The 16,755-nt window shown below is 42.8% G+C and overlaps 1 protein-coding gene across 2 annotated transcripts in view; it reads right to left on the reverse strand.

The window, feature by feature from the left end:
- The window catches only part of cdon (cell adhesion associated, oncogene regulated), a 58,335-nt gene that overhangs the window by 18,385 nt on the left and 23,195 nt on the right, over window positions 1-16,755 (reverse strand). For both annotated transcript variants that reach the window (XM_036149626.1, XM_036149627.1), the window contains exons 2-9: window positions 15,392-15,530; window positions 12,197-12,475; window positions 11,553-11,699; window positions 10,001-10,144; window positions 9,609-9,908; window positions 9,261-9,530; window positions 3,903-4,162; window positions 1,739-1,913 (exon numbers count right to left, since the gene is read on the reverse strand). In XM_036149626.1, coding sequence (XP_036005519.1) covers window positions 1,739-1,913; window positions 3,903-4,162; window positions 9,261-9,530; window positions 9,609-9,908; window positions 10,001-10,144; window positions 11,553-11,699; window positions 12,197-12,475; window positions 15,392-15,464 — 1,648 coding nt within the window. In that variant the 5' untranslated portion in view covers window positions 15,465-15,530. The remainder of the gene's footprint in view (window positions 1-1,738; window positions 1,914-3,902; window positions 4,163-9,260; window positions 9,531-9,608; window positions 9,909-10,000; window positions 10,145-11,552; window positions 11,700-12,196; window positions 12,476-15,391; window positions 15,531-16,755) is intronic.

Raw genomic sequence — 16,755 nt, forward strand, 5'->3', positions numbered from 1 at the left:
GTTATAACCTACAGCAAGCAGAAATTTTACTTTTAATTTTAAGCTAACAGACCAAAATTTGATGTGCACATAAAAAAAAGCAATTTGCTGAGTTATTTCAAACATTGCAACCCGTTCAAATCGATGATTATAGTTTTCATGTACGTTTAAACATTACAGATGGTGCCTGCTACAGAAGCTTGGGCATGGATAGCACTTTGCTGCACTCTGTACTTCAGACTCATTTTTGCATTAAAAGAATTAAATACTAGTAAAAGCTCACAAGAAAACTTTGGAGCACTAGAGAAGATGATAAGATATGTTTTCCCAGCAACACTATGCTAACTACCTGTGGTGTGTTGAGTTTTTGTGCCCCACTTAACATATCATGCTAACTACGACTCAGAAATTGTTTTATCTTGCTAGCCTGGACTTTTGAGCAATCAATGCTACAGTTATGCTAACAGCGCTAACAGCTAAAAAGGCTAATAAAATCTTTTTTAGACTGTGAGAGTGTGATTTTGTTGCTGTATGTAGCAACTTTTCAGACCACTTTCACAATATTTGACAACCCAGTAAAGTAAAGGGGTTTTAGGAGCAGCAGCTTCTCTGAAACTACCATTTCCTAAGCTAACGGTAGTTAGCTTAGGAAATGCGTAGCACCGCCGTCTCGCCACCACCTCAGCAAACCGTTTACAGGTTTAGCAACTACGTAGTGTTGTAAAACTCAATGTTATCATTTGCTGATAAACTAAGAGGTAATATGAGAGTAACTAGAGTAATTTATGAGTAATCCATATTGTTGCTCTTAGATATTATTTATATTCTTTCCAACAAATATCCTTAGCTGTCCCTCAAACCTAAGTTTCTGCACATTCAGTGTTTCTGGCACAAATATCTTCTTTTTCTTTTGAGAGGGCGTGCTTTATATATTTATTTCTTTTGGGTAGAACCTTCTCTTCTCACAGATATCGGCTCCATTAACAACTGGTGCTTACCCGATATAAAACATATTGATGTCTAAATCGTGCTATGATTCCTTAGGCTGGAGCCAGCCAGAGTTACCGATTTGTCCCGAGAGAGAACAAAGAAAATGTGCAAGCAGTAGATCTCAGAGGACGCAGGTTTCATCCCCGGCAGAGGAAGATTAAGCACACAATGCAACAATCAAACAAGAGCCAAAGATATTTTTGCAGAAGACACATTAAATCAAAAGACATAAGTTAAAAACATGAGCAGAGCACATTTGTAAGAAAACAAGATTATTTTGACTGCGAGAGTGAAGTTTTAAGAGAGAGCATGCGAGAGTGCAAATAAGGAATCCTGCTGTTAAATTGAAAATGTATGCTCTTAGTTTTTGGAAGAAAATAAAATCCACATATGTTGAGAATCTTCTGGTGACCCATGCCCAGTAAAAAAATAAGAAAAAACATTAATTTTGCTTTAATAAAGTTGTGCAGAATGACAACTTTTGATATGCAGAGGATTCTCATGCATAAACAGAAAACCTAGCCATGCAAACAACAAAAAAAATAAGAGATTTAAGGCTTTTTTAATGGTCCTGGTCATTAATAAGGTCAATTATGTGGTTTAGTGAATGCTTCAAAAGTTTCTGGCCAAGTGTTGAATAAAGCATGAGTCCCTATTCTTGTATTTATGTGTCTTGATTGATGAATTTTCCCTATTATTGACCTGACATAAACCACTTCAGTTCAGAGAATGAATAAATAAAACGGCTGTTTTGCTTTGCTGGACCTACCTTTCCCAGTTCTGAACGTCAGCATGGCGGGCTGGCCCTCGCCCGCCGAGCTTCGAGCCACCATCAGGACCTCGTAGAGGCTGGACGGCTCCAGCTCCGACAGCCGCAGGGTTTTCTCGCTGCCGGGGACTCGGACCGTGTGCCAGCTTCCCACCACCGTTCCCATGTCGTCAACCTGGTGCAGGAAACACACAGAGGCCTTTAAGCGACGGAGAGGATTTACCCTTTCAGTTCAGAGTTTTTTTTTTCCCCCTTTCTTTTTCTTCCTAAGCTCAGAAACAATGCCGGAGAGATTTGTGTCACAATTTCCAACTTCCAAGTCTGAGTCTTGCTGCCAGTGCGGTGTTTATTGCTTCTGCTGCTGTTTTATACTGTGAGTATGATGATTACTGAAGAAAATAGTTCTTTTAAAAAAGGGGGAAACAACTAACCACACAGTCCTTACATCATTAATTCACTTTGGTCAGTGAAACAACGGTGAAAACAGAAGGAAGAAATACAGTACCGTATTTTTCAGACTATAAGGCGCACAGTGAATTAACGTGTCTGTGTGTGTTTGTCCACATATATAAAGCGCGTTACATTTTCTTCCCAAGTGTGTAATATCACTCCGCCCCTCTGGTAGGGTGTCCAGATGTCCCCAGCAAAAACAGTCCCCGGAAATGTCCCCGATTTCAGCGCATCATGATGGAGTAATTTAGCGCAACAAGAGGCATTTACCCGGTCCTGCCGCTTTCCCGACGTACACTGCAAAAACGCAGCTAAAAATAAGCTAAATTTTCTTAAAATGAGTGTATCTGTCCTTGATTTGAGCAGGTAAATAAGACTACCTGCCAATGGAATAAGATTTTTGCACTTAAAATAGGAACAACTCATCTCCATCATCTTATTTCAAGTGCAGGATGTCTAATTATCTTATTTTAGGGGTCAAAATACTTGTTCCATTGGCAGATAATATTATTTACCTGCTCAAATCAAGGAGAAAAACCCAAATTTTAAGAACATTTTACTTATTTTTAGGTCGTTTTTTGCAGTGTAGTAGAGCTTTGCCGAACGCACCTTCCCCGCCCCCCGTCGGCGTTGCAGTTCAGACAAAACAAACCAACCCCCAGGCAGAGATTCTGCTCTTAACACAATCAGAGACGTCCCCAGTTTTCATTTGAGAAATCAGATCTGGTCACCTTAAGGAGGAAATACCCTGGCCGCGTAATGTAAGCGGTGCGGTTGACGGGCGTGTTATTGAGAGCGTTAATTTACACCAGATGCAGCAAAGTACGCTCCACAGCTGCGCGATTCTGCGGAGAGAACAACTTTGATCTCGGGTAAGTAATTAAAGAAAGACAAATTATCAGTAATATATCCTGTTTTGATCTCCTAAAAGGCCGTGTCGTGACCATATATGGTTAGAAATCGCATATTTTAGTTTGTTAGCTTGTCACAACTACATCATCCATGTCGCTTTATTTTTTAACGATTCTTATTCTGGGATCCTTCCGGAAGTGAACTTTGACAGAGGATGTTTTCCCGTTTATTTCCTACCAAACAGGAGCATATATGCGTCTTTAATTAGAACTTCAATCTAATTTAGCCGTGGTGTGGCGTTATGCTTCTGGTGTGCATTTATTGACTGATTAAAATAAAAAGCTAACCTAAGCGTAGGACGCACGTATGCTGCTTTGCTGCACTTTTGAACGCATGCGGTGTTTTTCTCCTCCTTAACACCGTTCTCTCCTGAAAGGAAGAGCTCTCCGTCTCTGCCGGGAGGACAGAGTAGTTGGACTACACTGCCCCGTTTCTAACATAAGGCCAAAATAAACTTACATTTTATATTGAATTAACTTAATTGGTTTACTCCGGATGCAGGCTGTCTTGCATGAATGCACTTCTAGTTTAGACATTACAGTCAGGCAGTCTTGTAGACAGCTCAGGGGTCCTATCAGGTAGTGACACAGAGTACCGTAATGCTCCGAATATCCATTGATTGGAGCGGCTTTGTTGCTAACCAACGTCGTATTTACACATTTTAACAGACTTTTGACGCATTGTACCACATAAAATCTGTCAGTAAGAACAACTTTAATCACATATAAGGCGCACTATCAATTTTTGAGAAAATTTAAGGATTTTAAGTGCGCCTTATAGTCAGTAATAGAAGTGTTCTCACCTTGCGGTATTTAACGAAATAAGCGCTGATGGTACTGCCTCCGTCGCGACCCGCCCTCCACTCCAGGTCGTAGATGTCCGGCTTGTGGGTCTGCGGCGGGCTGATGATGATCGGAGCCTCCGGAGTGGGACGGTCGCCGCTCCTGTCGGCCGGTGGGTTAAATGGGTCGTCGTCTTCGGTCAGGAAGCTCTCGTCGCTTTGAATTGGATGAAGCGACGGTGAAGCCTCAAGAACTCCGGCAGTGGATCCTGGCTGTGGACCTGGGAAAGAAAATTTTTTTTTTTCAAATATATCTCAAGGAAGACAGGACCTCAGATCAATCAGATGCAAAAGTCTCTGGGGTCAATTTAAAAGATAGAGTTGATTTTCTCCTTTATAGACACAGAGAAATGTACAGAAAGTTAAGGTCTAAACCCCGAAATGTGTAGCCACTTTTAGCAAAGAGTTGGTTTTAAAGTTCTTAGGATTTAGAAAAGACAAACGCAAGAAGCATTAAGATTTGATTTTATCCTCTTTTCATCTCAGAAGCAGATTTCTTGGTGATTTGCAGTGTTTTGCTCAGAGGAAGGGGCCCTAATCTCACGTGTATAAACCAAAAACAAACTTTAAAAAGGACAGAACATCATAAAAATGTGACAATAATAATCATCACAGTCATATTGTCTTCGATAGAAACTTAACTAAAAAAAAATTCAATTGAAATTTTAAATTAGGATATTTGGCAAAACCTAACCATGCGTGAAAAACCCCCCTAAAATGTTTACATTTTCTAAAGGGGAAGCATTTTACATTTGAACTACAGGAAGAGCGGGGTTAGATAAACTGTATTGTGGTACACTGAAACTGAAGATTGACATTTGCCTTTAATTTATAGGTATGGAAATAATCAGATCCAGTCACAAGCCCGACCTAATACCGACGTCCAGCCATGGCCAACTTTTCTTGTGGATTTTTCTAGATTCCTACATTTTATTGAAAGTTCCTTACTTTTACAGACATTGTAGTGCAAAATATTAATGTTTAGCCGCTTGAATAATCGAGCCTTATTGTCTGTAGCTACCACAATGCCGACATTGGCTTTTGATTTTCGGCATTTTTGGCATCAGACCCCCAGTTTGTGCTCCAACTATTGAACTTTACACATTAGATTCTGAAGTTTCATTCAGAGGATTTTAACGTTGTTGGAAAACAATATAAACTAAAGCAAAAATAATCCCACAGTAATTTTTTTCAGGTCTTGCAGAGAACTGAATCTGTCTGTTTATTGTAATTATGCAATACAAGAACATGTCCTGTTCTGCTGGGGTGTTTAACAGAGAAGTTTGCAAAGCTCAAGCAGTGTTGGAAAGTTTACATTTGGAGCCATATTTTAAGAGTTAAAAACAATGAACTCTGCAGAACTACATCAACTCAGGTCCAGTTGGGGAGACTTATCACAGCCGACACGAGTTGGGTAGATTTGCCCACCGAGGTTAAACAGCATCAGAGCTGAAGACCCAAACTGAAAGAAGAGTGAGGTTTTCCACATTTCAAGGCTGGAGGTTCTGTAACGAGCTGCTGCTGCTGCACGCACCGGTCCACTTTGTAAAACAAACAGGCCTGAAGCGGGTAACACTAGCCCTTATCCCCGAACAGGGCCAGCTGCCGCACATTCCACACACCGGCCATTAAAATACCGGAGAGAATCAGACCTCAGCAGCCCCACATCCAGCTTCTCTTCTGTCCATGCTTTCCCTCATTTAGTGCAGAAACCACGACCGGGCCTGCCACTCCAATGCAATCCCACGGAGAGAGGCAGGATGCGTCCTGGAGAGACATGCCCTGCCTGCTTCTTACCAGAAAAAAAAAAAGGAGGAAGCCATTAGGGATAGCCACCTGGAAGTGGATGTGATGGTAAATCCCAGAGGATTACAGAATGAGCTAAACGTTAAATCTGTGCTTTACTCCCTGCTTCTTAGCATTTATTTATTTCTATCCAGATCCTTAGCAGCTGTTTTGTTATTGTTGTTCACCAAGTTGGACTGGTACAGCTTTTTGTTTTACATTTCAGGATTATTTTTGCATCCTCCGGTCAGATGTCTTTCTGTTTTAATATATGCCAAGAGTAAACATATTCAAGGAATCTTCCTCCAGCAATAGGCAGACCATTAAAAAGTGTCCAATCAGTGAACACATCTTGCCTAAGCACCACAAAGTTGCAGCATCGCTCCTTTTGCTGTGGAATTTGTTACCAAGTGTAAAGGAAGCTATATTAATGGTCTCTAGGGTCAAAAGGCTGAATTACATCCTCGTCGAACTCTGCAGAGGCCTAGTGATGACATTGTCATTTGAAGCAGGAAAGCATCTAAAAGTTGCAGGTTAGCGGCTCTGGAGGACTCGGGTTGGAGACCCCTGTTTCTATATCATGCCGAGACTAGGGATGAGCAATGTGGATATAAAGTTTTGTCATTATATCTTAATATTAACTGCTATAACAATAAAAGCGGTCGCTATCACAGTTAATCATAATAGCAAAGGCAATATTTCGTTTTTCTACGTTTATAGATAATAACTGCCCATCCCGGAGTACAGACACACATCTGCAGTTCAATCAGGCTGTGACAAAGTGAGAGAGAGCAGGACTTTCAGCACATAACAGGAAGGCTAAACGGACAATGGCAAAGTTGCTCTGCTTAACCCTTTTGACCTTTCAACCTTTTCTGATGAAATATGAGCTGGAAGTGTTGGAAATCTCAGATTTTAATCATCTCAAAGAGACTGTGGTTTTAGTAGTTAGCTAAACTAGCCATGCTAATCGCTAGTATTGGATGCTAAGGATGACTTAAAATGTAAACTCAGCCGTAATTTTCAAACATACAGTAAAGCCCTGTATAGCAGCGGCGGCGCTCTCTCACTCATGTCACCGCTGCTCGTAATAGAAATACTGAGTGATCGTTTAAAGCGGCAAATATAAAAAAAAAAACTGAATGCTGTTGTAGTTTTGGACAGAAAATCCAAGAAGAAAAGGCTCGTTTGTAAAAAAACTGAACAGAAAAAAAAAAAAAAACAATAGTCACAGGAAAATTGTTTTTCCACTGATAATCAACCAAACTCCTTTCTAGTAGTAGTCCTAGCAGATAGGGCTGCTAGATCCGTCATATTAAAACACTTTATGCGTCACTGGAAAGTATTTCCTGGTGATGGAAAACATTCACACAAAACTCAAGAAATAACAGATTATTTCTGCCGATGCATTACCATAACTATTTACTCTGAACATGACGGGCTGGATAATCTCTGTGCCTAGTACCGGGCCACTGACCACAGAGTGTTTACTACATCTCCCGATTATCAGCCCCAGGTTTTGTGTATAAAGGTGGTCTGCAGAGGCTGAGCTCAACTCTTCCCGGTGCGGTTTGTGGAGGGGAAGCAGCGAAGCCGCTTGATCCTGTCTGATTTGAACTCGCCGTGTCTGGGCATTAATCACGCCGCAGATAGCGGGCCGAGTGAAGGAGTGGGGCCCTGGCACGCCGCAGTCAGGGGAGGGGAAGAGGATAGGAGGCTCAGGAGGAGGAGGAGGAGGAGGGTTGTGATGTGCTCATAAATAAAAGGCAGTTGTGTACGATGTTGACAGCTGGGTGGTCTGCTCCTCGTCATAACCCTCCACGACTACTCCTTACATTCCAGCGTCCGGGGCTTATCCCCGACGGTGCGCACAAAGCTCACTCTCACGCTCAGCTCCAGGCTCAGGAGGAGGGCGGCCTTGGCCTTGCCCCCCTCCCCACCTTCTCACTCACAGAAACACACAGTCCCACTTGCAGGGCAAGGACACCCTGCAGATACTGTATGTGCAGGACCACAGAGATCCCATCTGGTCAGATGCCTTAACCCCGACCAACACACACTTACAAGGACGCAGTGGCGTTTCTGGACGTTTCAGAACATCTTTAGTCCTGACAAAAAAAACAAAAAACGCTCTCTTACCCTTCCCTCCATGTACGGGGAGTTGCTGTTTACCCCATTTTAACTTAATTAATCCTTTTAGCCCATTAATCCAACCTGTTGATCACATAAAACAAATAACAATTTATTCCTCCTGCAAAACACTGAAGCCCTTTTCCTTTCTGACAGTTTACAGCGTCAAACAACAAACATAAAATATCTGTTTTTCTCACTCTGCTGAGTTCTCCTACTGCTCTCCAATTTGCATTATTGGTCATTATTTCTACTTTTAACTTTATGCTCTGTCATTTTTCTCTTCATAGAAGGTACTCCTGGTCTGATGTTCTGTTAGCTGTGACATCATCAGGGGAGGCAGATCATCCTCTATTACCATCTAACATAGAAAGTACTCCTGGGTCAATGTGAGCTTCTGTGCTTTCTGTGTCTCTGCTCTGTCTTCTCTAAGCCCCAGTGGGTCGAGGCAGATGAGCGTTCACACTGAGCCTGGTTCTGGTTCTGCTGGAGGTTCTCCTCCCTGTTAAAGGGGAGTTTTCCTCTCCACTGTCGCTTCATGCATGCTCAGTATGAGGGATTGCTGCAAAGCCATCAACAATGCAGACGACTGTCCACTGTGGCTCTACGCTCTTTCAGGAGGAGTGAATGCTGCTTGGAGAGACTTGATGCAACCTGCTGGGTTTCCTTAGAGAGGAAACTTTCTGACCAACCTGGAGGATCTGATGGAGTCTGACTTTGTAAAGAGCCTTGAGATTATATGTGTTGTGAATTGGCCCCTTATAAATAAAATTGAATTGGATTGAAAACGATTTTTGAAACTTTGTGATGATGCCAATTAAGCCAGTAAGATGATTCCTTTATTGTTTACCACATAACACCATTTCAGCTTTCATTTGAACGTATTTACAGTATGGTGAAAAGCTTTAAAGCACCTGAGATTTCTTTAGGGTTGGCTTACAGTGAGTCAGCCTTTGTAACCTTTTAAAGTGTCGCCAATAAACAGTTCTCCAGGTTCCAGATGCCATTTAAAGTTTGTCTTTGGTTGCTTTTTTATAATTTGTCAGCCCAGTCCTTTCACCCGACCATGACAGGTACAAAGGGCAGTTTGAACTGCACCTAAAATTCGTGGCAGATTCATGGAAGAATTATCCAGTCAAGATCCAACACTTTACCTCAGAGATGCATCAACCTTCAGGTAAACATCTACTACCAAGGTCCTACCAATACCAGTGGTGGTACTCTGTCACACAGATCAGCTCAGTTGGACCATCAGTTTTAAGACAAAAGCTTCAATCTTCCAGGTATTGAAAACATGATTCTGACGTTAATTACTTGGAAGGAAAAGCTGTAAGTCACCAGACTATGAGATCTTTGTCTGCTCCGCATAGAGAAGCAGTTTAAGATCAGCTGATGCCTTCATACCTGACCGTATGGCGAGCGTCCCATGTGACTGTGCAGAGCCGATCCCGTTGTCAAGCAGGCACTGGTACACGCCTTCGTCCTGCGCCGCCACGTCGGCAATCAGGAGCGAGGACCCGGATATTTGGAAGCGTCGTGACTGAGCTAGCGGCTCGCCGTTGAACAGCCAGGTGACGTTGGGGGAGGGGTTCCCTCTCGCTGAGCAGGTGAAACGGGCAGAGGAGCCCAGAGGGACGAGCTGGTCACCGGGGCCCGCGACGATGGAGGCGGGCTCTGAGTTAGAGAAACGTTAACGCGGTGAGAATCATCACGTGCAGCAGGAAGTCTTGTGTTTATTTATGTTGTTCTTACCGAGAACAGTCACGGTGTAATTAGGGCTGATCACAGTCCGCCGCTCGGTCTCAACCCGGCAGCTGTACCGTCCCTCATCGCCCCGCGCCAGCCGAACAAAAGCCAGGTTGTTGTGCTGCCTCTGGTGGGAAGGCCCCGTTGTGACCTCCTTGCCGTTCTTAAACCACTTGGCTGCAGGTGCAGGACTCCCAGACACAACGCACTCCAACGTCAGCGGCTGCGAATGCTGCATGGAAACCGTCACCGGAGCGGTGGGGTAAACTATCCGGACCGAGGCGGAGGAGGAGGAGGAGGAGGGGTCTGGATCCAAACATGTAACGAACCACATCAGTAGATGGTAACAAAAAGCAGCAGAGAAGAAAATCTGCCCCCCCCGAACTCGTCTTACTCACGTTTGACTGACAGCTTCACGCCATGAGAGCGAAGCACAGCTTCCCCAGTAACGGGGTTCACTGCACCGCATTTATACATGCCCTGGTGCTCGGCGGACACCGACACAATCTGCAGGTTGCCAGACGGAAGCAATAAATAGTTATCTGAAAAAGAGAGAAAAGAGCAGCTTCAGTCGCAACCTTTAACAGCTTAATGGGGTTTATGTAACAAAAATAAACAAACAAGGAGAATTTATCTTTGTTTTTTTGTACATGATGCACAATAAACTTTTATGTCCTTTGATAACTGGTGTTTAACATGCATATATTTTAGATTTTGATATGTTATAAGACAGAATGTTTGCAAGTTATTTAAAAAACTAAATTTTTTTCCTAGAAAGTACACCTGATTAAAGCTGTATATTTTTCCTGGTTAGAGTCGTTGACAGGGACGCCTCTGCTATTAACATTGTTTCTCCTTTCTATAGAAAGTGCCCCTTGCTTAATGTTGCTTAGCGCTGTCTCTTTCCAGAAGGTTTATACCTTCTTTTGCCATAATTAACGTCGTTCCTCTTGTTTTTTTGCCCCTATAAGGCGGACAGAGTCATTAACCGACTATCGCTGCTATTAACTTTATGTTCTCTTAGTTTTTTTTTAACACCTCATTCAATGCTTCTGTGCTTACCTGTGTCTCTTTCCTGGACAGAGCCACAAACAGAGACATTGCGGTGGTAACTTGACAACTGTTTTAATTTACCACAGAAAGCAGCCCTGGTCTCATGATTATGCTTTTTTCCTGTGACTCATTTCTGTCTGTTGATGATATTTTCCTGTTTGAAGAGAACAGTTCCTCTCCACTGTCTCCACGTGCTTACTCAGGTGCCAGTACTGCTGCAAAGCCAACGTGTTATGTTTACCTGCACAACATTTCACCATCAGATCGAAATGTATTTGGATTAAAACACAAAAAAAAAAATAATCGGATAGTACCGTTTATTTGGCCACACTATAAATTAATCTGATGATAACGTGCGTTTATATCAGAATAGAACCACTCTGACATGCTCAGTTATCAAATGTCCCTAAAAAGAACCACAGAAGAAGAAGAGGAACTTGTTTCTTTGCTGAACAGCATAAAATAGCAAACACAGCAATATTGTACGTGTGCCTTTGTCTTCTGAGCGTTCAACTGGATTTTGACTGTACGGCACCATGGATGTAATTGGACAGAATCTGAATGCAACGATCCAACCTGATTGATTTAAACTGAATCTGGTCCAAATATGAATCTATTTTACTGAATACAAACTGAAATAAAACTCCTTGTTTGGTACAGTGGCCATGAGAGGACACCTGTTGTGAAACAGTCCCAATTTAAATTGAAACAGAAGTAAACCGTGAATAACTATGTGCATTATAATTGGGTTTTTCATAGCTGCCATTTAATTGTACTATTGTAAACATTTCAGACTGAGATAAACGTATCTGCATCACGAGTGTCTTTGTCAGGATTATGAACTTTAAATCATTATTGAAGCTGTACTGCCCAGTGTTTGCTCGGTTTTAAACAAACCTCTCGACTCTTCGATCCAGTCGCCTCTGAATCTGAGTCTGGGTCGAGCCGGAGGAGTGCTGCGCGGCAGAGGACACTCTATGACGACCGTGCTGCCTTCCTGCGCCGACAACGACCGCCGACGGCCGGCCTCGTACTCTGATATTCCTGCGTGAACAGAGGGAGAGAAAAAAAAAAAAAAAACGCTCGCTCACTGTGAGGAACACGGAAAGTAGGCGGCGGATCAAGCAAGCGCGAGCTGCGCTACTCGAACTGAGCTGTTTGTGTTGGATCGCCGGCTTTGTTTATTGTTGCAGAGAGGGATTCAATTGGGGCCTGATGCGGCTTCAGATCGGGGGTCAAGCACTTAACGTGGAGGCCAAGAGAAAGCAGCGTCGCAGCAGGAACATAACATGCTTCCACACAGGAAAGCCCAAGGCTCATTAAGGATAGCAGTCCAGAGGCATCTGGAAGGCTGCCCGACTAAAAACTCCAACTGCTTCCTTCCCCTCCGCCACTCAGCAGCAGGCAGCCAAAGATAGGCGTCCTTTCTGCGCGTTCAACACTCTGAAATATAGACTTCCTCTTCTCAAGGCCGCTTCCTCCCATCAACGCTCTTTGAAGTGAAGTGTGCAGAGGAAGGGGGGGATTCTCTGGATCCGTACCTGCTAAAGCCACGCGGGCCAGGCGGCTGGCGACGACCGGCCCGTGCCCCACGCGTGCCGCACACTGATAGACGCCGGCGTGGTCGGGCGAAAGGCTGGAGATGACGAGGGAGCCCCGGCTGAGCTCCACCGCAGGGAGAGCGCTCGGGTCCAGGGGAAGGCCCCGGAAGCGCCAGGAGACCGCCGCCGACGGGGGGCTCACCGAGCACTGCAGACGGACCACAGAACCTGGACTCTGAACCACGGAGGTTGGCTCAGAGCGGAACGAGGGATACGGAGCTGCAGAGAAGACAAGACAAGAGAAACGGGTCCAGAGATGGGGATCATCTGATTGCTCAGTGCGTGAATTTCAGAGTTATTTCAAAATAAAACTACAAGCACAATCCATTTAAATTCAAGGGTTTTGTGCAATTATCACTGAGCTATATTATACACTGGAGTGCTAATAGCCGGCTGTTAGAACGAGTCGCTTTGAAGCCACCGGCCGCCATATTGGTACTCCCTATTTCCCCCCAGTAACTAAGGAATATGTGCGCTACAGCATCGAATAACGAGGATTTTCTCATGTTCAGGGGGAGCTTAAAACTTTTAAAATGTCAAATGCCATATAGTTTTATATTATGTTCTAAAACTATCAAGTAATGAGAAAGTCGTGCTGAAATATTTTGCATTTATTTAAATATATATATATATATATATATATATAACATTTATAAATATATAAATAACAATATACAAGAACATATATTTACATATATGTATACATATATATACACATATATACATATACACATACTTATATATATATATATATATATATATACACATATACATATATATATACATATATATACATATATATATATATATATATATATATATATATATATATATATATATATATATATATATATATATATATATATTTAATGTGAATAACATGTAAAATATTTCAGCACCTAATTTCCTAGTAGTTGATAGTGTTAGTACATCCACTGACTGTAGAATTACCTGTGAAACGTTTTCACACAGCCAGAAAACTGCTTGTTGTTGCAACCAAATCCTATGGGATTCTGTGAGAGTAGGGAGTAGCAAGATGGCGGCCAGTGACTTAAATTTTTCGGCAAAATCAGCACTCCAGTGTATTATATAGCTCAGTGGCAATTATCCATACATTTTTCGCAGACTTCATTTCCTCTTCAAAGATAGGTTTTAAATGTTTGAATTATTATACATAGAGCGTTTAAACTGAAAAACTATTAGTTCAAAAACTTTATTCAATGAGCACTTTGGGTTAAATTTACTTTTTAACAGCTTTAATAGCAGCTGATTCATACAGTTATGATATAACAAATGATCTAACAGAGCAAAACCTTTTAAATTCAGGGGTTATGCTGTGGACAAGGTTGCAATCTGTCAATAATTAAAGCTTTGAAGGAAAAGTTTCTTCCCTGGTGTCTGTCGCCCTTTTATCACTGGGGTGCGGCAAACAAACAGGGAAGATGCTAAAAGGGGCTAAAATCTCATTTGCATTAGGAAGATAAATCTTTTGATACATTTTATTTCTACAAGGCTTCTGTCCATCCAGGGATCTGGAGGAGACTTGAAAAGAAGGACAGAAGCAGCTCAGTAACCTGGAGGCATTCTGGTGAAATACAGAAATATACTGTAGCTGTTCTGATTTCATCCAATCATGGAATTAGAAAATATATAAATATGCACGTTATTGAGTGCGATTGGGCTATTGTGGGTCCAGTGTAAAGGGATTTGAGGGGTCAGTATGACTAGAAAAGTACTACATAAATATAATTTACATTAAAACCCAACAAAGTGCCTCAAAACAGCGGCGGTTCTCAGTTTTGAGTCATATAGAGGAAAAAGACTCTTCCTTTTTCAGTACCTGACCTACTGAGCCTCAGTCAGAACGAGGCCTGTCACGATAACAAATTCGGCTAGACGGTAATTTAAAAAAAATTATCACGATAAATCATAACATTGTCATTCGGAGACCTTTTTCAAACTAATATGATAACGGCACAATAAGGCGAGTATACCCTCAGACAGATTAGGCAGTTTGCTGTTTTCATTTGGCTTAAATCCATAAAACTCCCACATTGTAGCGTCGTGTTCGGCTTTGACAACAGTTCAGTTTTCTTTTCAAACTAGCGTCACTATGAGCATGTGTCTACCTGACACAAGATTTAACTCCTCTACTCTGAGTAAAGGAGAAGGAAGGGGTGAGCATACGCTGAGGCTCCGCACTGAAACCTTTTCTTATCCCGTCTCAGAGAGAGGAGAGGGAAAAAAAGCAAGCATGCATACGCAAATTATCGATCTTAGCTTAATTAACCATGTGCGATTAACTGATTTATTGTTCATCGTGACCACTGAGCTATATAATACACTGGAGTGCTGATTTTGCCGAAAAATTTAAGTCACTGGCCGCCATCTTGCTACTCCCTACTCTCCCAGAATCTCATAGGATTTGGTTGCAACAACAAGCAGTTTTCTGGCTGTGTGAAAACGTTTCATAGGTAATTCTACAGTCAGTGGATGTACTAACACTATCAACTACTAGGAAATGATGTGCTAAAATATTGTTATATGTTATTCATAAAATATATGTTATTCATATATATATATATGGGTATATATATATATATATATATATATATATATATATATATATATATATATATATATATATATATATATATATATATATATATATATATATAGGGGTATATGTATATGTATACGTATATGTAAATATATGTTTTTATATATTGTTATTTATATATTTATAAATGTTATAAATATATATTTAAATGAATAAAATGCTAAATATTTCAGCACATGACTTTCTCAGTACTTGATAGTTTTAGAACATAAAATAAAAGTATATGGCATTTGACATTTTAAAAGTTTTAAGCCCCCCCTGAACATGAGAAAATCCTCGTCATTCGATGCTGTAGCGCACATATTCCCTAGTTACTGGGGGAAAATAGGGAGTACCAATATGGCGGCTGGTGGCTTCAAAGCGACTCGTTCTAACAGCGGGCGATTAGCACTCCAGTGTAGAATATAGCTCAGTGATCATGACAGGCCTAGACAGAAGCAATCGAGGGACCTCTCTTGGTTTTAACCACCGGACGTACCGCCAGTGCATTTAAGGCGAATGGTGGAGGAACTTACATGAGCAGCTGATAATCAGCAACTGGCTGAGACACAGCGCGGTGGACAGGAGGACCCTTAGGCCACTGTCCATGGCGGCCTTTGAGCCCTGCCAGGGGCCGTGTTGCCTGGAGCCTGTGCCCTCGCCCGCTTAGAAAACCTGAAACACACAGAGAGAGAGAAACACGTCAGCGTCGCACCACAACGGAAACCAACACAGAAATCAGAGGAGGGATTCAGAGGAAGGCACGGACATATATCAGCTTCCTAATTAATCCCGCAAGACGATCCTTGATCTCCTCCTCCTCCCACCATCTTCACACCGGATTGCCTCCTCACAGGTTCACCGTAGCCTGAAGTGCAGCCCAGACACAAGGGGATACGAGAGAAGAGCCAAAAGGAAGGAGTGGAGGACGCGTAATTAGGAACATTCCTCCATCCTTTTCAGCCCCAGAGCCCCCCCCCGTCCTCTGAATGCAGCGCCTCCTCCTCCTTCTCCTTCGGAGAATAATCCCGGACAGGCTTTGATCTCGTGGACCTGGGTTGGTAACCAGGCCTGGAGCCCGAGGCTGGAGAGACAATGGCCGTCCAGCTGTGATATTCACGCTGGTGCCTCGGCGACATTAGCGGAAGGGCCAACCCGGGCTGAAGGGTGGGTCAGATGAGAGAAAAAGCAGGGCGCCTGGGTGGGATGGCAGAAGGTGAACAGGTTTCTAACCCGTATTCTTCAAGTGAAGACGTTGTTTCAAACAGCCAACAATCGAACGGGTCAGTTTGCTTAGCCTCCTTCTCAAGCCTGCAGCAGGGATAGTCACAGCTCATTTTCAGCTATTTGGCCCTTGGTTGCATGATTGAGGGGAAGTCAGCTAATAATTAAATGCATTTGCAATATAACAAACTGTAATTAAGTGGCAGGACTGTAATGTATGGGGTTAAAAGAAACAACTTTACCAACACTAATTTACTTTCTGCATTTTGCTTCGAAAGCTACACGTAGAAATACTTTTTTTTTTTTTTCCCCCCACTATGAATTCTTGCAGACGCCAGGAGCGAGATGTCAAACTATTTACCCAGCCGGCACAGCTGAATTATAATGCTAATGAGCTCAGATGTCAAAACTCCCGCCTTATTGAGGTCATCTGGTGTGTTGGGGATATAACCCCTCGCTGCTACGCCCCAATTCAGCCTCCGTCTCTTCATCGCGCTCTCAGAGGGCGTCCTGACAGAGAGGAGAAGCCGGAGGAGGAGAGAAGAGGCAGGAAATAATAAACTCTTCCAGCTTCTGGCTCACGCCCCCCCTCTCACTCCGAGGTCGGGGGTCAGGGAAGAGCAGAGCGAGAGGACGAAGCAGCGGGTGTCTGGTGGCCCCGGGTCACCCCCGCTTC

The sequence above is a fragment of the Fundulus heteroclitus genome, chromosome 18 (assembly GCF_011125445.2).
Source record: "Fundulus heteroclitus isolate FHET01 chromosome 18, MU-UCD_Fhet_4.1, whole genome shotgun sequence".
Classification (NCBI taxonomy): domain Eukaryota; kingdom Metazoa; phylum Chordata; class Actinopteri; order Cyprinodontiformes; family Fundulidae; genus Fundulus; species Fundulus heteroclitus.